At 38.3% G+C, this 22,095-nt stretch overlaps 1 protein-coding gene across 1 annotated transcript in view; it reads left to right on the plus strand.

Moving 5' to 3' along the window:
• Window positions 1–12,143, plus strand: part of cdh6 (cadherin 6) — a 35,282-nt gene extending 23,139 nt beyond the window's left edge. The window contains exons 10-12 of the mRNA XM_039677540.2: window positions 1,827–1,944; window positions 3,140–3,391; window positions 10,161–12,143. Of these exons, the coding sequence (XP_039533474.2) occupies window positions 1,827–1,944; window positions 3,140–3,391; window positions 10,161–10,666 (876 nt within the window). The 3' untranslated portion in view covers window positions 10,667–12,143. The remainder of the gene's footprint in view (window positions 1–1,826; window positions 1,945–3,139; window positions 3,392–10,160) is intronic.
• Window positions 12,144–22,095: the final 9,952 nt, after the last annotated feature.

Raw genomic sequence — 22,095 nt, forward strand, 5'->3', positions numbered from 1 at the left:
AGTCCACTTCTCCTGTTCGGCCGCTGGACGGATGTGTTGATTTAAAGCAGGGGCGTCTGTTAAACAGTGTGTGACCTCTACAGAAATCACACCTCCAGAGCGAGATAGAGATCAGTGATGAGTATTTCTCCTTCATGGATTAGACGGCAGAGCCTTTTTCTGTCAGGCTTGATGAGATTATGTGTCATGGTGGATGACAGGGGCTGTCACATATCACAGGCACTTCATAATAACTGTCCACCTCTCCTCCATTTCCTGACTCTTCTTGTATCCCTCGTTGTCCGTCATCACCCACCTCACTGACCCGCCCACCTCAGCGCCTGGCAGAATTGTTCAACCTGGTGTTTGCCTTGGTTTAGTTGTTGGGTACAAAAAGAACAAAGACTATGTGTATGCATAATAATACATAATGCATATGCATAATACAAAAGTATTTTGCTCTTTTTCCAGTAAAAATATCAAAATATCTTTCTCATTTTACCTGTGAAGCAAAATCACATAATTATTATTTTTTTTTTATTTCACACAATTTTGTAAGAAAAAGTGAATATGCTATCAATTACATTTATAAAAATGTTATAATGATTGTAATAATTTCATTTAGGTAAAAGAGACTTGGGGGAAATTCTGTTACTTGCATGATGAAATTAAACAATCATTAATTAGTTTGTTTATTAGCTATATATCAGTGACGGCAGTGTGGGATACTGCTGGGATTTTGATTCTATTCAGCAGTTATATTCTAACAGACTGAAGTAAAGCCCAGAGGAAAGGGAAGCCAGCCAGCAACACGCAAGCAAGAAATCTGGCCAGTGCGTAAGCCTGGTAGAGAAAAAAAAATCATGAGGCACACAATGGATGATTACATTTTTGTCACAGCGTGTTGCCAGTGCACCCTTGAGAGATGCATTTAAACTAAAATTGCCCTTGGTGACAACTAAAGATAACCATGCGCCTCTATCACTGAGCCAACATCTTTTCTTGCTGTAAACATACTTATAGTGTTTACATGTAAACACTTGTATGGTCTGAAAAATGACATTGTGAATAGGTCATTCCGATTATGCAGTACCTTTCCAGCTTTGTAAGTTAAATAAAAATGAATTAACATGCTTTGTTTTTTTTTAAGTAGTTACTTACAAGAATAAGTGTCTGTCAAGCTCATGCAATTAAATGTTATTAATTATAACTTCACACAATTTACATAATGTCAAGATAATTAACAAAAGGCTTAACAGGATAGCAGAAGTTAGCCATTGCTAACGTTATCTAAATTCAGACTACAATAAAACTAACAGGATAAACTTGTTTTAATATCGTATACTCTCTCTCTCTCTCTCTCTCTCTCTCTCTCTCTCTCTCTCTCTCTCTCTCTCTCTCTCTCTCTCTCTCTCTCTCTGTGTGTGTGTGTGTGTTAAAGAATGCACGTTTTGTTTGAAAAAAAGAAAATAAAAAAAGATTTGAAATAAAAAGGATATTCATTTTTTGCTACAATAAATAAAAACATAATCATGTAACTAAACTGCTCGTGTAATTTATTGTTTATATGTTTATTTTTGTTTAATGCTTTTGAAAAAGATAATAGAAAAAAATAGATTTTTTGTTTGATCCATGCATATCATTATTTGAGTGTGAGAAAAGATTAATTGAAATGAAAAATTAAGAAAAAAACACAAATACTTCTTTATTGAAAATGTCACGTTTTGATATTAGAAGTTGACAAAAATGGCAACATCTTAAAACAAATTTGTTAAATAGATAACAGTGATGATAAAAACTAATATGATTTTAATTTCAAATATAATGCTTTTTTTTTTTTCTGACAGAAAATCCAGACAATAAGTGCAGTGGATCTAGATGACCCAGTTGGTGGACATCGCTTCTTGTTCTCCTTGGCACCAGAGAGCTCAGTGCGAGCAAACTTCTCAGTCCGAGATAATGGAGGTGGGTGCCCTCTCACATCATCTGGCCCTCTAACTAGCTCACTGTCTCTCTTCATGACAACACAGACCATTCAAACAGGAGAAATCTTTAGGACACATGGCCTTTTCACATCTAGCTGTTTAAAGCTGAGCCATGTTGTTTTGCAGGAGCCATAACTTTAGGTCGTTCTAGGCCTGTTGTGGTCTGCAGAAAGGACAGTTGTCTCGTTACTTAAAGTGCCCCTATTATGCCATTTTAAAGGTTCCTAATTTTGTTTTAGAGGTCTCCTAGATCAGATTTACATGCATGAAAGGTCAAATTGCATATCACCACATTTTTCAAAGATTCTCAAACGACTCGTTCTAAGATTCAGTCTCTCTAAACCCTCCTTCCCCGAAAGCCTACTCTACTCTGATTGGCCAGATGTCCATCAACAAAATACTTGTCCATCACAAGTAGTGAGACCAACAGACAACCGGCATTAATTGACACAATTTTAGGTAATAATGGCCCAACTATTTTGTATATTATAATATATTTTTGCATACGTGTTTCGCCAATCATTAATACATATTTGCATCTTGCGATCTTTAACTGCCCGGTCTCTAATAAAACTCTCCTGAAAAAAAGGAGAGTTCGTTACCTTTTAACTTGGAAGGGTTTATTTGAGATCTCAACTCTCAAAACTATAATTTTCAAGGTCTTCAAAACTGAAAGCTTCCCCGCCAGATCCATCATCAAGTGACAGTGACATCTAATTGACTGCGTACAGAACTTGCTCTGAAAAAAATTAATAAACCATTTAAAGTTTTGCTTATTATATTTGTGTATTCTTTTGTTTTTATGTCTGTGAAACATCACGTCATCACTGTGTAACAGAAATTGCCACCTTGAGGAAAAAAGGTGAATTGCACTTATTTGTCATCAGAGATTCATTGGTCCCCTAGTAGCGACCCTGTACACTTTTTACAAAAATGAAAACAGTTATTCTTTTATAAAAAAAAAAAATATATATATATATATATATATATATATATATATATATATATATATATGCATTGTTTAAAATGAGTCAATTGAGGAATACTAAGAAGGTGGATGTCTAACTTAAAAAAAAAAATGAATGAGGGAGAGGTTAGTGAATAACGTCCTGGGTCGAAATAGACTAGCTGTATGCGTTTAAGGGTTAATCAACTAAGCGCTCAACTCTCCACAGATAACACAGCTGGAATCTTTACACGACGCTCCGGATTTGGCCGAATGCACAAGAGCACCCATCTAGTGGCGGTGGTGATCTCAGATGGAACCTTTCCAATGCAGAGCAGCACGGGCACACTCACAGTTCGGGTGTGCACGTGTGACCGAGATGGCAACATGGAGATGTGCAATGCAGAGGCTCTGACCAGCTCTGCGGGGCTCAGCACGGGGGCGCTGGTGGCCATCCTACTCTGCATCCTCATCCTGCTCTGTAAGTAGCCTTCAGTTCTCTCCTTTGACAATCAGATCACTTCTCATATGTCCATCTGTATGATGCCCGCTCCCCCCATCTGTGAATCCATCTGACTGTTCATCTTTCAAGCCCTTTGTTACTGAGACTTTTCAGTTCATTTCCCCACCTGTCTTCCTGTCAGTTAGCACTTTTGTCTGCGCTGCCATTTGATTAATTACAATTCCAGTGGTTTGAAGTGTGTACGCCTGATCTGAATGTAAAATAATTAGCAATTAGGGGAAAAAAGAAAATAAAGGAAACCGTTTCTGACATGCTCAGATGGCTGAACTGATAAAACTTGTTGTTGGTTATTTAATCAGGAAACTGAATAACAAGGGCTACTTTTCAATTAAATGAAAATGAATCCAGTCTTGTTTTGATTCAACAAAAAAATGCAATATCACATTTAAGTTCTAGGCTTAATTTTAATTGAAACACTTGTCATATAACAAACATGCATGTGTAATTGATCAATTTATCATTTGAATTGCTAATGAAAAGCTTGCTTAATAGAGTCTTTCTATCTGTTAAAGGAATACGCCGACTTTTTGGGACTTTAGCCTATTCGCCGTATCCCCCAGAGTTAAATAAGTCCATACATACCCTTTTCATCTCTGTGCGTGCTGTAATTCTGTCTGACACACCCACCGTTAGCCTATAGCTTAGCACAAATACTAGAAGTAACTGGCTCCAGCTAGCCTACTGCTCCCAATAAGCAGTGCTCTCAAGTGTCACGCTTTGAAAACTGTGGGAAAAACCCTAGAGTTCTTAGTTGAGCCTGCCCAATCAAAAAAAGAAAAGAAAAGAAAGGGGCTTCACAATAGCCTATCAGAAAACTTTTCTATTGTATCTGGGTACGATTTAACGCAAAAACCAATGACAAAAAAGCATATCCCTGGAATTGTTCACGAGATTCTGCTACAACATCTTCCGAAAGTTTAGTTTACCCACAGAGGAAAGCACCGGAGCTTCGAGCATCACTTTGAGCAGAGAGTAAGTCATCATCTCCTGTTTTAATGTTACAACAAATTCACAACTTGTTTGACACAAACAAAGACAACTTGCTTGCTGTTAGAGAATGATTCCCAGATAATTAGTATCAGTTTTTCATGAGTATCTGTAACTTAGCCAACAGTTTTACAGCCTGTTCACTAACAAGACCTGCTCAGAACAAGTAGTCAAGGCCTAGTCATATTTACGTTATCACACGATGACTGATATATTTGCACATTATAAACATCTCTCTCTCCAAATTGGCTTAATAATTTTATTAGCACTAAATGAATTAAAGTGAATTGCATAATTGATGTTATAGTTTTAAAATCATGTCATATTTTATAATTATATCCTATTTTCTTCTGCAATTCTGAGCAATTATTAATAACAACATAAACACTAATAATAATACTATTAATGACACACACCCATCTCCATGACCAAGTTGCTTCAAAACTTGAGAGCCCTGCAATAAGTGACAAAATAATGCCAACATTTTCCTATTTGTATGTTGTGATTTGCATAATAGTCACAGTGTGTATAAATAACAAGGTCATATGAGACGCAGGCATCTGTTAACCGTATACATTCTGGGAACTATATTCTCAGAAGGCGAAGCACTGCTACTTGGGCGGAGTGATTAGCGCAACTTTCTGAGCGAACTCTCTGCTCCTCACCTTGACTTCTCAGGTGCTGTGAGCAAATCACTCCGCCCAAGTAGCAGTGCTTTGCCTTCTGAGAAATTAATTCCCAGTACTCACGGAGATGAAAAGGGTATGTTTAGACTTATTTAACTATAAGTGGGATATAGTGAATAAGCTAAAGTCACGAAAAGTCAGGGTGTTCCTTTAACATCAGCTACTCATAGTTCTCACCTGTGAATTGTGTGCAGTAACCTACAGTAGGTGTCACCCACAGAGTAATGCATCATGTATGAAAATCTTCCTACTCTATTGCAGTGAAAAATCACTGATAAAAGCAACCAAATGGTACTAAGGGGGGATTTACTGGAAAATGAATTGCTCCCACTGATAGTGTGGTTAATTACCACATGCTATCTGAATCACCTCTTTAAATGCCGAAAGCATACATTACTACACAACACATCTAGAAATATGGCTATTTCTAATGATCATTTGATGAATTTCTACTGCAAGGATATAAAGGAAAATTTACAAAATGTACAATCATAGTTGTACCATCATAGTTGTCAACAGAACTCAAAAGCATGCACGCTGGAGTTAGTAAAATAATGAGTTTTGATTCTTTTACTTGGTCCTCCATGAGTGCAAGTGTGCGACCAAAGTAGAAACCACAGGGTTTTCATTGTGTTCCATCTTCTTAGCGACCATCGGAGCCAGCTGATAAATTAAACTTTTGCCTAATCCTGTAGGAAGGATGGCTTTTTACAATTTGGCTTTTAAAATCAATGCGCTTAATGTTGATTTCTTTTACAAAGGACGCGATAGCGAATTCTATACATCTCAATTCTCCAGCTGCAGTCATCTGTGAGGGAAACCAGTTCAACCCAAGCGCTATTTGATAAAGTGATGATTACGTAACTGCAGATCATCTGTCCATCATCGTATAAAGCCCGCCCTGGCAATTTGATTGGCCCAACGATTTTTCAACCGATCATGATCGAGTCAGACCGAACTTCCCGACCAAAAAATGTTGTGGGCGGGGTTCGGGCTGGCATTCAGGCTATATCTAACACTTACCAAGGCTTTTTTTCTTTTTTTTTTTTTTAAATCAAAAATACAGGAAAAACAGTAATATATGGTGAAATATTATTACTATTTAATAGGCTGGATTTGATTGCAAGCAGTGAATGTTTAATGAAAACAAACTCAAAATAAATATATAAATATAAATATATAAATCACTGATTCTTGAGAGTCGGGACAAAACATGTCCCACATAGAAAAGTCTAATTTATAGCAAAAATTAAGAAATTCATCATGTATGGCATACTTACAAAGTTAAATCGGAAGGAATTGTATATACCTATCTGATTTTCAGAATAAACTTTTTTATCTTTTTGGGGAAAAGTTGTTTAAATATATGGTCTGTGCTTAGATAGTCCATGTTAATGCACTTGTCCTCAGCATGAAGTTACAATATTAACCATCCCAAAAATATTGAAAAAAGCTCTACAATTGTGAAAACATATATATCAAATAAAAATAAGGGGTATAAATATAAAAAACAATGCATGAAGTGAACATCAAACAATATTTTCCATAAAAATCTGCCTATTAAAGTTGCGTCCTCAGCTTCTGTCAACTCCGTCAGATTTTTTCATAAAGCTCTTAAAATCAGGAAATAGCATGGTCAGCTATATCCTTGAGGACCCCTTTTTATCTCCCTGTCCGTGGTGAAAGCAGCACTACCACACATGCTCTGGTATGTTTTACATTTTTTTATATTTTAGACAAACAATGTCAATATTCCTTTGGTCACAGCTGCACAATGTCAATACTGTCTTTCATTTAAGATACTTTTTTTAAAACATAGTGGATTGAATTAAAGCATTTTAGTGAGGTTATTGGGACAGTTAGCAACTGAGGAAAAACTACCTAGCTGCAGTGTGAAATACATGTTTTGGTGGGAAAATACATGCCCTTACGTCAACTCCGTCAGACGTCAACTCCGTCAGGTTCTATGTCTGACGGAGTTGACCTGTAAGCTGACGGAGTTGACAAATCTACCAATAACCTCTTAATGTGTGAATATAATATTATTTGTGAATATAGTGAAGGGTTAAACTGTTATTTCAGGGTTTTACTGAGACATAAATGCCCTACAAAGCAAAAAGGCAGTAACTACGCAGAGTGCAGAACTGAGAAAAATGACTTTTGCTAGGGCTTTTTGCAGTTACTGTACAAACGACTACCATTTTTCTCTAAAACGACACACATTTAAGATAAGATGTTTTGTCATAACAAAGGATGCCTTGAATGTCATGAAAATTGTAATAATTAATGGTTTACCAAAACTGCAGTTACTGCCTTTTTGCTTTGTAGGGCTATAATAGCATGCATTACGTTATTTAACCATACACATCTGGCTTGTAGAGAATGGTGAGGCAGTGGTCTGCTTATTATTGTGTAACGTGTAACTTTGCCAGCACATACTGTATATATATATATATAGTGTATCTTTATATGTAGAGACAGAGATAGAGAAATTAGAAGCCAATGTAGGGCTGGGGTAGCCTGACTACGTCAGACTTCCTACTTCCGCTAATTTCATTTCGCGAAAAGAGAAGTAGCAGAGTCTGGTATTACCAGGCTAGGGCTGGGGGCGATTATGACCAAAAAAACATTTATCATGATCTGAATTATCAAAATCTGATTCTATAGTCTTATTCATGTACATTTTCCTTTATTTAAATTTGTATTGTAGGGAAGCATGGCCAGACAGAAATTGTCAGTTGAGGAGCAAAGGCGAAGAAATAGAGAGTACCAATGAAAGAGAAGAGAAAAAATAAACAGTGACCAAGAGAGCAAGCATGCAAGAGAAGGAAAGACAAAGGTGAAAGAAGAGAGCTAAAGACAAAAAAGTACAACAAATAGACGAGATGGGAGACACAGGGCAAAGAGGAATTTGAGAAAGTATTGGAGAGAGGCACAGAAAAGGTCCAGGAGCCTCATTTATTTTGCCACTCAAGTGCCCACACTGTGCCCTCCAAACAACATTTTTCTCCTCTTTTCCACCTCGCCAATGATAACTTCTACTTCACATTGAGTGAAGTTAAGTTTTTTTTTTAAATTCCTCACTGTTTTTAACATGATTTCGCAATTGATGAATATTAACTTGTGGGCGTTTCACGGACTATTTATGGGCAACTATGGGCGTGACATGAAGCCGCAAAAGCTGCGCTACATTTAGAATTGATTGTGATTTATTAAGGGAAAAATGCGTAGGATGTGCGTGCGCACGGTTTTATAAATCCGAATATTTCTGTGCGTACACACGTCCTATGTTTCATCCGTACGCCACTTCTGACGCAAATCCTACGCAAAGTTTTATAAATGAGGCCCCAGTATTGTTGTCAAGGAATGTCCATTTAAGATCACTATAAAGTAGGCAGTGCAGGGCAATCCCACATCCACCCACACCCACACCACTTTAAAGTAAATGGCTACTTACAAAGGAGGAAAGGAAGAGGAGGATGAGAAAAGGGAGAGCAGGAAGTTGTATAGGGGGGTAGATGAAAACAGAAGGGGAGGAGGGCCCCTGGTTTCTGGCTTCTTTTTTTTTTTTTTTTTTTGATATTTGAAGAGTTCAGATGCAAAAGCCTCTAAATGCTATTTGAAATTTTCTTCTAGAATGGTCATTTTTATCAAGCTTGTATATTTAAGTTCAGTAATTTCACTTAAATGACAATTAATAGGTAATTATCATTGCCATTTAAGTGAAATTACTGAACTTAAATATACAAGCTTGATAAAAATGATCATTTTAGAAGAAAATTTCAAATGGCACTTAGAGGCTTTTGCATCTGAACTCTTCATTTGGAAATGGTATAATTTATAATAGTTGGAAACTAAGTGTATGTGCAACATGTTTATTATAGTTTGCTTTACAGTAAGTTCAATACTCTAATAACAAGGAGTAGTTTTAGTAGTAGTTTAAAAAGCACATCTGTTCAATAATCACAATGCACATATTTTTTTGTCAACACCGTCAGATCTTCATCAACACCGTCAGATCTTTATCAACAGCGTTGGATGTATGTTTTTGTTAATTTTTTGGGAAAAAAATTTTCTTCCTTCAGTTTATGTTGTTTTTTTAAATAAAGGACCATCTGATCTAAATCTTCTTATGTTTTGTTTATTTAAGAAATTTGTTTTTACACTATTGAAATTAAAATCAAAGTTTAAAAATGCAAATATTTAGAAATCTGAGTTTTCAGAATTGTGTGAAATCACAACTTAAGTTTATATATTGTATTTTTTTACATATCAGTGTAACTATACACTATTACAATATACTTCAGAAGTTTAGATTCTTGTTGGATTGGAAGAATTAAAATTGTATACTTTTTAGTGTGTCTGACGGAGTTGACACAAATCCAGCTCTGAAGGGAAACATGTTTATTTGTTAAAAATATGTTTTTATTTAGAACCTGTTCCTTTACATGGTTAAATAGCTAAGACCTTTCTCTGCAGAAACATACAACTCTATTTGACATACTGTGTATTTTAAAAAAAAGTTTTTTATGACGTGTTTTGTCCCAACTCTCAAGAATCAGTGAAATAACAATTCAAAATACTGGATACAAAAACTTGTAGAATGGACAATGAACTCGGGTTTAAGTTACTAGTAAAACTATCAATGAAATAGAGAACACTTTCAGATCATAATTACTCCATGTCAGAAAAACCAAGGGAACCAAACTCAACCACAGGAAACTAGACTGCTAAGACGAATTTTCAGCATCATTACTCCAGTCTTCAGTGTCACATAATCCTTCAGAAATCATTATAATATGCTGATTTGCTGCTCAAGAAACATTTCTTGTTATTATCAATATTGAAAACAGTTTTGCACTTGTGATGCTTAATATTTTTGTGGAAAATGTGAAACTTTTTTACAAGATTCTTTGATGAATAGAAAGTTCGAATCCGTCCTTGTTGAATAATAGTATGAATTTCTTTTTAAAAAATCTAACTGACAAACCTTTGTCAAACTTTTTCATTCAAGTACTTAACTAATGTTGACTTTTTTCTCTCTTGTTCTGTAGTGATCGTAGTGCTCTTTGCTGCCCTGAAACGTCAGAAGAAGAAAGAGCCCCTGATCATCTCCAAGGAGGACGTGAGGGACAATGTCGTCAGCTACAATGATGAGGGTGGCGGCGAGGAGGACACGCAGGCCTTTGACATCGGAGCCCTTCGGCATCCGGAAGCGATGGAGGACAGCAAAATGCGTCGGGACATCCTTCCCTCCGAGTCACTCTACCCCCCGCCGCCGCTGCGTAGGACCATTGTGCCGTCCCGAGAGAACACAGACGTGCTGGACTTTATCAACCAGCGCGTGCAGGAAAATGACGGCAACCCCACGGCTCCTCCTTATGACTCGTTGGCCACCTACGCGTACGAAGGTAACGGATCGGTGGCCGAGTCGCTCAGCTCACTGGGGTCCGTGTCCTCGGAGGGGGCGCAGGACTATAACTACCTCAGCGAGTGGGGGCCACGATTCAGGAAGCTAGCAGACATGTATGGCGGGGAGGACAGTGACTGGGACTCCTAATGGACAGACTGCAGAACAAGACTCATTTGCTGATCTGCCTCTACATGAAGACTGGAGTGCCAGAATGAGGCAGCCTAATTTCTTTTACAAAGTGCCCTTTTCTCCTTCTCTGTGTCCTACAATCAGGCAGCCGGTTTCTCTGTCGTCACTGGCTGTGCGTTTTCTCAAAAGATGAGACGAACTTCATGCTCGGTGAGGAGGACGTATCTGTCTGCGGACTTCTCATCAGAAAGATCATCTGTGGTGACATTTTTTCTGCATAATCCCAGATTGATTGTTCTGGAAGGGTCTACGGTCTTTCATATCTGGAACCATCACTGAAAAGCCAAGCATCAGATGCGAAAACTCTGTTCAAATACTGCTGCAAAGAACAGTTTATCAGTTGACATTGAGCCTCTGAAACATTTGAAGTGAACTTGAGCAGGTCATTGACTAAAAGGCCAAGGTTGAGTACTTTATGAAAGTAATGAAACCACCACCAAACTCGGGCCTGTGAATTCACCATCAGACCTCACTGTGTTGCGGGTGGCTTAGAACCAAACAGTTCAACATCTGACTGGGATGAATTTTCAAACTCTTACTATTAACCATTTGCATAATTTTATTAATCTACTTACACAGTCAAGAAAATATGTGTTGTCCTGTAACTCGGAATCAAGACTGGTTGTGTGAAACCCGTCTAGAAAATGGGTCAGGAGATGTTTCATGGTTGGCACTGGTTTTCATCATCCACATGAAAAAAAAAAAATGCCAGAAGCTTACAATTATCTGCTATGTCATTGGACCTAAATGTGTTTCTTCTTCTTTTAGCAGTCTGACTAGCGTTTGGTTGAACTCAGAACTGCTTAGTATGACTTTCTTCTTGTGAGAGACACTTCCACGTGGTCCCTTAATGACATACTGCAAAAGAATAGCCAGGGAAGTAATAAAAGCTCAACTGATTTATTCCTTGGCTGAATGTTAACCACAACAGTGTTGTATTGAGGTGCGAGTCAAATCTTGAAGTAAATCACTCTGCAATGATTGCGCCCTCTCTTCAAACTAGAAAATGAGCCTTGAGATTGCCTTCACCTCTTCGCTTAGGAGGGGGTGAGTCAGCTCGTGCTGGAGCTGATAAATATTTGTGTTTTAGAAGCAGAATTTCCATTATTTGTCATTGATATGCTGTAAAAAAGAAAAATGAAAAGGAAAAAGATGGTTACTCATGCTGTAAAAACTTGGTTTAATGAACGGTGCTTTGTACCAGTGAATTGGAGAGTAGATTATGTCCATGTACTACTTTACTTTATATCTTGTGAAATTTTGTACCAAATATTTATACACCACAATGATGACTAAATATTCTTGAAATATGTACATTCGCTATTATTGTTCCCGTGTTTTGAATGTGTTCAACTATAAATGTGATCTGGTTGGAGTTCATTTGATGATGTGCAAATGGAATCAAACTTTCATTCAAATAAATGTTCTCTTTTACAGAAAACCTTTGCAATTCTTTGCACACCCAGAAAACACTTACAAATGCATTGCGTTAAGCTTTTGACTTATCACAAGCCATTTGTTTTTATTTATTTATTTTGCAAATTACAGTTGGTCCCCTGCCAATTTTGTGAGCTAAGTTCAATCAACCTATTTTATGATATATATATGAGAGAGAGAGAGAGAGAGAGAGGGAGGCCAAATGTCATTCTTAGAGGCCAAATGTCATGATCGTTATCAGAAAATGTCCAGTGTCTGCCCAAGATCGTCAGCTCATTAGGCCGATCTATAATGAAGAACTAGATTTGGAGGGAGAGGAAACAGTATTCATTTTAAATTGATTGGGGATGAGCTGTTGTGAGGCAGATGGTGACATTTCAAACAATGGCGATGTTAACTCAATCACCCTGCCATCCAGCGCTCTCTGCAAATATGTACATAGACACTAGTCTCATCTGGTCTCTCTGTGTGTCTACAAGGCCATTAAGGGCTTAAGCAACACTCCAGGATTCAGGTGTGCTAACCTCATTTAGAAGGGTCAGTATGCATGTCTTGGGAAAAAAAAATATATAGAAAAATTGTATTCTAGTTGAAGGGCTTTTGCTTTTAAGAGAAATTGTAGGTTTATGCACTACTAAAAAAGCAGAAGCACAGATAAATCTGAAAACTAAATAAAGGATTCTAAGTTTAAAGGAATAGTTTGCCCCCATGTAAATCGTTTTAATTTTAAATTTTAAAAAATATTTTAATAATAATAAATAATATAAAGTTATAAAAATTTGAACTCAAAAATATTGTCCGTTGTTTGTCTTTAGTCATTTAGTCGTCAAAAAGATGAGGGAAACAATATTTCTTTTGTATGGTTTTCTATACATTTAATTAGCATTTAAGGCACTATAAAGCTCATCCAAATAAGCTATATTATACAGTAAACCTTCTGAAGCTTTGATAAAGCTTTCACTATGCCACAACTATGCAGAATTAGCATTATGGAATTAAGACCGAAAGGTCGAAAGGGATGGGGAAAGGATGTGACGATTCTTCGTCTGGGTGATCAGGGAGTCTAGTCCAGGGAGACTCGGAGTGGGGGCTTCGTCTCGATAGATAGTAAGCTGAGTTACTTGAAGACCCTCAAAGGTTTGGATGAGCCGATGCGGGCTTGAGCTTGACAGAGATTGTTAAGATTGTTACGGCTATATAAGCGGTATGCTTCGTATGACCAGCGGCCTAGGACACTGATTGCCCATGCTTGCGACTGTGGTGGCTGCTCGGTTCCAGAAGAACTGTATGGAGTAATGTTCGGGAGATATGCCAGAGGTCCTGTGAATATTTTGGAAGCGTTTGTTAAACGAGAATCTCGTGGCATTTTTAGTTTTTTGTCTTGTTTTCTGCGAGGATAAGTGGTTCTTGAGGAGATGAATGGTTGGCGTATCTGGAAAGAACGTATTCCGAAAGTGGAAGGAGTTGAGGCGAAAAATGTAGATTGGAGAGGATTCTCCAAATTGGTCGGTTTTGCTTCTATTTAGGATATCAGAGAATCTGGCATGTGAGCTGAATGGATGAATGGGTGGATTGAAGTCAACGGGGCAAATTCCGAGCATCTCAGGAAGCCGAAGAATGAGAGAAAGAACATGCATTCTAACGTTTGGTCGATCGAAGGGCTCATATAGCCAGAAAGTAATGTTTGCATCGGCTCAGGAGGTCAGAGGTTACAGGCAAGCGTTTAATGGTGAGGACTGGTTCTTGTTTTCGTAGACCTCTAATGTGGCATCGGAGTGGCATTGGTCACCAGTGGCGAGTTTGTAGATAAAGTTGATTCCGGATAGGTAAGTCTGAATGGAGGATGCCCTGATGTTTTGGTAGGAATGGGCATGAGTAATCTTCACTTAAGTTAAGTTTTGAAGAACTGAACAATAAGTAGTAGAATAAGAACGCAGTTCTCGCGCATGCGTTGTGGAAATCTCTTGAACTCTTGTCTCAGGCCTACAAGGAAGAAAAGGAATAGTCGAATAAAGTCGTTATTTTTGTTTGTTTTTTCGCACAAAAAGTATTCTTGTCGCTTGATAAACTTATACTTGAGCCATTGTAGTCACATGGAATATTTAAACATTTTCTTCAATAACTTTCTGGGCCGTCAAGTTTCAGTCCCTTCGGCAGCCTATGGAGGAGTGATCCACCTCTCAAATTTAATCAAATATATCTTAATTTGTGTTCCGAAGATGAACGGAGGTCTTACGGGGTTGGTACAGCATGGGGGTGAGTAAATAATTACTTAATTTTCATTTTTGGGTGAATTAAATAGTTATATCAGCAATTTGAAGACAGAATATATTGAATAAACACGATAAATAAATTAAAATTAATTTAGTTTGTATGTGTTTCAATATATAGTGAGTAGACTCTGTATTTATTATTCTTTGGGAAGTTTACAAACCTTGTAACGCAGAGCCGAACAAACAGCTGAAGCTATTGAAGGGAGCAGTTACTTTCAAATCTGATGACGATCAGCTGATCCTTGTTGCTCACAAGCAGCGTGAGGTTCACTGAAGCGATGACAGAGGAATAGGCTCTATGCGCGATCACTTCCGGGTTTGTCTCAGCCCGCCCAGTTACATCCGGTGCTGCGTCAGAAGCCGGTTTTGCATTAGGTGGGGATAGTCGCAAATTACTTGCTGTTTACAAAAAACGTCCTGCGGTTAACGTGAATGATGTTAACATTACTGTAAGGCAGTTAAGCTGTTACATATAAAAGTAAAAAAGAGAAGGGCTTTAAATTATATATTTCGATCTACTTTGGGATTCATGTCCAGAAACAGAGGCAAACGGTGCGGTGAAGGTGGGTTCAGTGTATATACAGACGGGGAACGGGCTGATTAGTTGAGGCGTGGCCTTTCTCCACTGTTAAATGTTAGCTACATTTAAATGAACTGACCAACATCTCAGTTAATATTCAATGATAATCGTTCTGTTGTTTTTATGTTGATTTGTTGTTGCTTTCCCGCTGCGGTCACTGCGAACTGTTGTATGGGAAACAAATCTATGGGAAAATGATATGTTCAAAATAAACAACAGCTTACAGGTTTGAATGGCATGAGGGTGAATAAATAATGGGTCAACTATTCGTTAACGTTGCCTAATACATGCTCAGTCACAAGGCACAGCTTTTTAGTATAAAAAGCAAAACCTAACAGGTTTTACCTGATATGCATAAGAAATTAAGTTATGTTGCACAAAAATGTTGCAAACTCTAAAGACGTCTCTCTAGACTTGAGTTCATTACAAGCGTATATCTCGAATCAAATACAGCTGGTAATCGTAGGATAAGCCCCGAAGACAAGATTACATAAAATACTCAGTAATGAAAGCAAGGGCGGCAAGAAGTAGAAGAAAAATGTACACTCAAGTGTGTTTTAATCTCTGTAACATTAATCCTACTAAAGGTTAGTTGTGCTTCAAGGCCCGCACTGGATGTATGCTGGGGATTCGCGGCGGTCGTGGCCGACTCCGTGAAGGATTCGCCTGAATCAAGGGCAGTCAACATGTCATCGCAGCCGTGCTGCTGCTGAGGGATGTAACTCATCATGGCCGAGGCTTAAAACGCTGCGTCGCTTCCCATTAGCCTCGCCTGTCTCTTTAGCCTTAATCTTTAATGGGCATGTCATGTTAGGGGAAATGCTAAACACCAATCTACCTCATCATGGGCTTTGATTTTCTTCTCTTTCTACCCCAAGCTTTCATGGGGTGCCGTATCCTTCGCTGTTGCCGTCATCGCTGACGGGCTAAGTTTCCATTGTTATTCACAAAAACGATGTAAAATTCTTGGATTAAACTTTACTCCAGAGAGTTCTAAAGCACCGTTCCCGCTTTCTTTTGTGCCAAAAATGATGTTTATATTCAATCTTTCAAGCTGCAAATGTTGTGAAGAGCACTGAAAAGTCTTTTGTCTGTGTTATCTAAGAGCTCCTGATGTTGTTTTGAATGTGTTGTGTCATGGCCTATTTTCCAGTCATTCACCGAATGAGTCCCATTCACTTGTACACTCATTTCGGTTACTTGTAGTTCTGACTCATTTAACAAGCAATAGGCTGTTTATTTGCCATACAAAAGACATTTAGCTATGGCTCAAAATAATCTCCCGAACAGCATGTTTAGTGATACTTACACCATCGTTCAACAGTTTAAGCAACAGTGACGGTTAAAACTTTACGTTGCCATCATTAGACTCTGCTACAGTGAGTGCTTTTGATGGATTATTCTAATTAATATATGGACTCATGCGCTTTTCTTGGAATTGTACTGATGGGAAGTCTCTTATCTCAGAGTCCAACACATCTCGTGTTTCAAAAGTGTCCAAACTTCCAGAACTTTTTAGGCTAATATGCATTGATAGAAAACTCTTTGAGTCTCTGAAGAAAATATCTTGTCAACAGTAATGCAACAAGATCTTCCCCCCTGATTTCTTTTTTTTTTTATCTAAAAGCCTCCTTTTTTGAAAAAAAGTTTGTAGGGAAAACTACAAGAAACTGTATGGGGAAAACTACAAGAAACTGTGTAATGTGTAAAACTTAAACCATTTCGAAAATGTATAATGAAAATATGAAAGGTGTTGTATAGCTTTTGGGCTGCAAATTGCCAGTGGTGGTAATGGAGCAATTTTACTTAAGTGTATTTTCAAACAGGCTATCTTTATTACTTTTATCACTACCACATAACGTAACATCGGTTCTCTCTGGAAGAGGGAACAAGTGTTGCGTAACCCCGCCGTGCTAATGTTGCGTTCTGGTTCGTTTCTGTATGGAAAACCAAGGAACACCCTGTCTGGACTCGGCTTATATAGGAAGAAGCCACGCCTATTTCGGCAGGACAATGACGCACAAGGGTGCCCGCACCCTCATTGGTGCTTACGTCATGACCAGTCCACTGATAGGTTGCAGCATTTCCCGCGGAACAGATGTCCAATGGATCAGCGGTTTGTCTGTAGGAAAAATAATGAAACATATGCTGAGAATAATACAAGAATACACAAGAACAAGAATACAACTAAAATATTACGGAAAACACAACAAATATGAGGTTTCTACCCATGAGGAGGAAAAACACTCAGCTGTTGTTGTTATATTATTAATTTACTACAAGTATGCTGCTAGTTCAGGCACAGATTTATTTTCCTGTTGGTTCTTTGCAATGTTAATAAAATACATTGTACGTTAATTATTTATGGGTCATTACTTTGTACTTTTAAATCAACGTATTTATAGTCACACACACACACACACAAAAAGAATTCACACAGAAAAGATTCTGATAATCGCTTTAGCGTCGAATCGCAGCCCTCTGAATTGTAATCGAATCAAATCGTGAGGTGCCTAGAGATCCCCAACCTTAATGCCTACAGTTTAGCATGTTGGAGGCTCGGTGATGCTTGGGCTGCTTTGCATCCTCTGGCACTGGAAACCTGCAGCGTGTAAAAAGCAAGATTGATGCATTGAAGTATCAGGAAATTCTAGGAGAAAAGGTCATGCCATCAGTGAGGAAGCTGAAGCTTGGGAGTCATTGAACCTTCCAACAGGACAATTATCTCAAGCACACCTTTAATTCCACCAAGGCTTGATTGCAGAAGAACTCCTGGAAGATTCTACAGTGGCCATCACAGTGACCTGACTTGAATCCCATGGGTAGGATTTGAAGAAGGCGGTTGCAGCACAAAAACACAAGAATTTTACTAAACTGGAGGCCATTGCTCATGAGGAATGGGCTAAGAGAAGAAGCTGGTGTCTGGTCATATATCTTGTTAATAGCAAAAAGGTGTTCTAAAGATGCTTGCCATGAAAGGGTTGAATAATTTCGAGACTGCAGAAGTCATTTAATGTTCCACATTTGTTGAAAGTTGAAACATTTTGCCAATAAACCAATTGGGGGTTTGAATAATTTTGATTACAGCTCTCTCTCTCTCTCTCTCTCTCTCTCTCTCTCTCTCTCTCTCTCTATATATATATATATATATATATATATATATATTTATGTCAGTACATGGTTAGCGGGTATCCATTGACAGTCCACACGTGCATGATTTGTGTACTTCGTCAGCCACTGTAAATTCCAAACCAAAAGTCCTAATACTAGATGGCATCACACTAGTCGGCCCATCACAGGGCCTTACATTTTTTTGTCCTTTCACCCTGCGTGTCTGAGTACATGACAGGTATTTGGTAATCACTGTCCGCCCATCAGAACAACACAGCACGCTGAAGAGTGAGCAGTCTGGAAGACAGCTGATGTCAAAAAGGCCAGCAAAAATTCATTAGAGTTTGAAATATTGAACCTGTAAGGCACCAAGTAACAATCTCCCACTGGATTTCATGTCTAGTTTTTCATTTCTGTAGCAAATGTGAAGCCATGCGAGGATCCAGATCTGTGAGGACACCCCTATTTTGTGTGTAGAAGGAGTCACAGCGCTCGTCTTTTGAACTTCTGAACCTTTGCAGCCACATTAGGCAAACGCTGTTTCCTGCTAGAGAGGACGTGAAGGTTCGCTTCAAAACAACGCACACCTGAGGTGCTAACATCTCTCTCCAATGGGCCGGAAAATGCAGCCTTTACCACACACCAGTGGAAGCAAGGAACATTTATTGGCCACACAATGTCCGTCATCACAAGCCAATATGAGAGAGCAAAGAAGGCATTACATTTTTACCCCATTTTCCCACAGCTTAGCGCTTACCTGCCCCGGTGCGGCTCCAAAAAGCACGACTATTGCTTTGTCATCAGGTGGTGGATTATCGGCGGAAATGTGAAGCTGTTGTCAAATTGAGATTTTCCAATATGCCTCTATCTGCCAAGTCTATGACTTTATGTTTACTCGGAGGGGGGATGGAGGGGTCCGAAGGAGAAGAAATGAGAGATCCTCGGGTCTGCCGCATCTCATCCGCTTTTCTACATTTCATTTCACCCTCAGTATTCATTTTCCTGCCCCTAAAATGATCAGAATAATTCATGTGCTCCAGCGTTGCCTGTAGAATGTGATTTCCACTTCTCGGCCCTCTCAGCTGAACAACCCCACAGAGGCATTGGACTTTGAGGTCACTCGGCTCCAGCATAGATGATGCCCATATCTATAATTCAATGGACAAGAAAAAAAGGGATGAGTACAGATCACAGACTACTTAGAAGACATACGGTGGTGTGGAATCTCCCTCGTGTCCACAAGATTGGATCCGCATTCCGATGGGGGCATCTAAAAGCAAAGTCCATTAGCAGGAACCTTTTCTTTAAAATATTCCTGCCCTCTGAAATGTTTGTTTTAGCCCTTTTAACTGAACTTTTAGTTTTAGTTTGTTTTAGGGTCTAGTGCATTTGTAGATGTTTCTTTTTTTTTTTTCAAATGTAAGTGTATCTCCGTTTTCAATTCAATCACCCGAATGTCACTGAATTCACTTTAATGGCAAACACATGGCAATATGAAAATGGTTCCATTTTCGTCTTCGATGCACTTTACCAAGTCTAAGACTTCAGTGTACTAAACAGGGCTTTTTGCTCAGAAATGGGAGATATAAAAATTGCACTAGTTCAAACAGGATTACAGACCTTTTCATGTTGAGTGCTAGTCCTCTCAAGTTCGATCACAAGTGGCCATTAGGTCTTCTTGCATAGCTGCCTTCTCAAGCACTTCATTGATTTAACTCAAGAGCCTCTCTTAACCAGTCCAGTTACCTATTAATAATCCTCGTTGCGATGGGAGAACGGAGAAGCTTCTGCTGAGTATAACTCATTGTAAAGCCCTTTATAGGACAAGATTGTAAAGAAACTGACAAAACTGAGAAAATTAAATACTGCCTATTGCAGATCATCTCTTGTCTTGTGATGGAAATGCTGAATTGAAATAACTTCAGAAAAACCTTACTGAATAGATACGCTTTCATGCTACAGTTGATACTGTTCTTTGTCATGGATCTAGGTTCTTGATTCGATCTATGCGCTTTCACTATTTGCCTTAACAAACCAATAACAAACCAATTTTCTTCAATTTGCAACCTCATGATGCACATAAAATGGCAATAAAATGGTTATTAATGAAGCAGAGTGAACCAGTAAAGGGTTTTCTTGGTCACATCAAAGTAGTCATTGTAATGTCTTTTTCCGACATGATCCACCATGTACCAAATTTAACTGCTTTTAGAAAAGCATATTTTTTTTATTGATTTTCTACTAATTTTAGAGTCAAATACATTTGTATGTAATGCTTAACTGCTTGAATGTGTTTGTTACCTACAGCAGATGCATCACTGCATTAATGAAGTGGATACAGCATATCAGCCCATTCTCACTCCCAAGGCGTCACTTAACTGACGCCTTGGGAAGCATTTGGACATGCTTCAATATCTGACGCTTTAGGCGCCCTTTAGCGTCAGTTAGATGACGCCCTAGGATCGCGTGTACCCTACCCCCACCCCATACCTAAACCTAACCGCGTCCTCTAACTGACGCTTTCCTTTAGCGTCAGTTGGATGACGCCGTAGGATCGCGTCATGTAAGTGACGCTAAAGGGCGCCTAAAACGTCAAATATTGAAGCATGGTCAAAGGTGACGCCTTGGGGTGAGAATGCGTTGAGCATATTTGTATTTAAAGGAGTACTTTTGAAAAAAAAAACTTTTGCTGATCATTTACTCAGCCCCATGTCATCCAAGATGTCCATGTCTTTCTTTCTTCAGTCAAAAAAGAAATTAAGGTTTTTGATGAAAACATTCCAGCATTTTTCTCCATATAATGCACTTCAGTGGGAACCAAATGGTTCAAGGTCCAAAAGACACTTTCAGTACAAACTGCAAACTGTTCAAAGGGCTTTAAATGATTCCAGGCGATGAATAAGGGTCGTATCAAGCATTTCTTTTCAACTGAAGAAAGACATGTTGTGAGTAAATTTTCAGCATTTATTTCCAAAAGTGAACTACTCCTTTAAGTATCAACTTTTTTTTTTAAGATTTATAAATGATTTAAAGGATTATTTTGGTATTTTTTGGTATTCTCGCATTTTTTGGAATTAACATATTCTCCAATCATTAAAAATGAATAAAAGGCAGAGTTTCACCATAAAGAATTACATTAATAATCACTTCAGGGAAAGATACCCAAAAACATCCTCCAAATAAAACTTTTTTTGAAAACTGTAAATGGACCTGGTGCTGTTATACTTCCTAACACTTAAACACTTTTAAAGACTGAACAATGCCCAAGTAGAAATGTTTACCGTCACCATGTTTAAAAAAAAAAAAAAATCCCATTTCAGGCATTTAGAGTTTCTGTCCCAGATTTCAAGCAACTGCAGTCTTACATTTAGATCTATGGTTCATTTCAAGCATGAGTGATCTAATCACTGACGCTCTCCACACTCACCTTCATTCATGATTATTTCAGATATTGAGGGCCCTCTAAATCATCTATTGTACTTCAGCCACTTCTGCTTTGGTCTGATCTTCTCCACACCTCTCATTCTCAGACGCTCCAATGCGCTCTTAGACATGGGGCCAGCGGCTCCACCTGCATCACTTCAAAAGAGACCACACTTTTAAGGGCTTTTAAGAAAGAAAAAGAATATTTTGCTCTGTATTCATTGAGTGCCGACTAAATCATATTGTTTCAAGGGTAAATCACATGGGTTGAGACTATTCTCTGAATGATTATCCAGATTGTTAAGAATCTACGCCTGTCAAATTGATAATATATCAGGTTTTTTGTTTTAAAAAATGCTTTCTTTTGACAGCAGTGACATACGTAATAAAGTAATATGCTTTGTATCGCATCCCACCGGGAAAGGCCATAAGTGGAAAATACATTTAAATTGGCTGCCATAAAGCACGGCTGTCCCACTTTCTTGGGCGCATTGTGTTAGGCTCCACATTTGAATTTTCAACTCTCAAAAGACACACACCTCATTAAGCATGCTGTGATGCCA

The sequence above is a fragment of the Pimephales promelas genome, chromosome 5 (genome assembly GCF_988280905.1).
Source record: "Pimephales promelas chromosome 5, fPimPro1.hap1.1, whole genome shotgun sequence".
In the NCBI taxonomy this organism is placed as follows: Eukaryota; Metazoa; Chordata; class Actinopteri; order Cypriniformes; family Leuciscidae; genus Pimephales; species Pimephales promelas.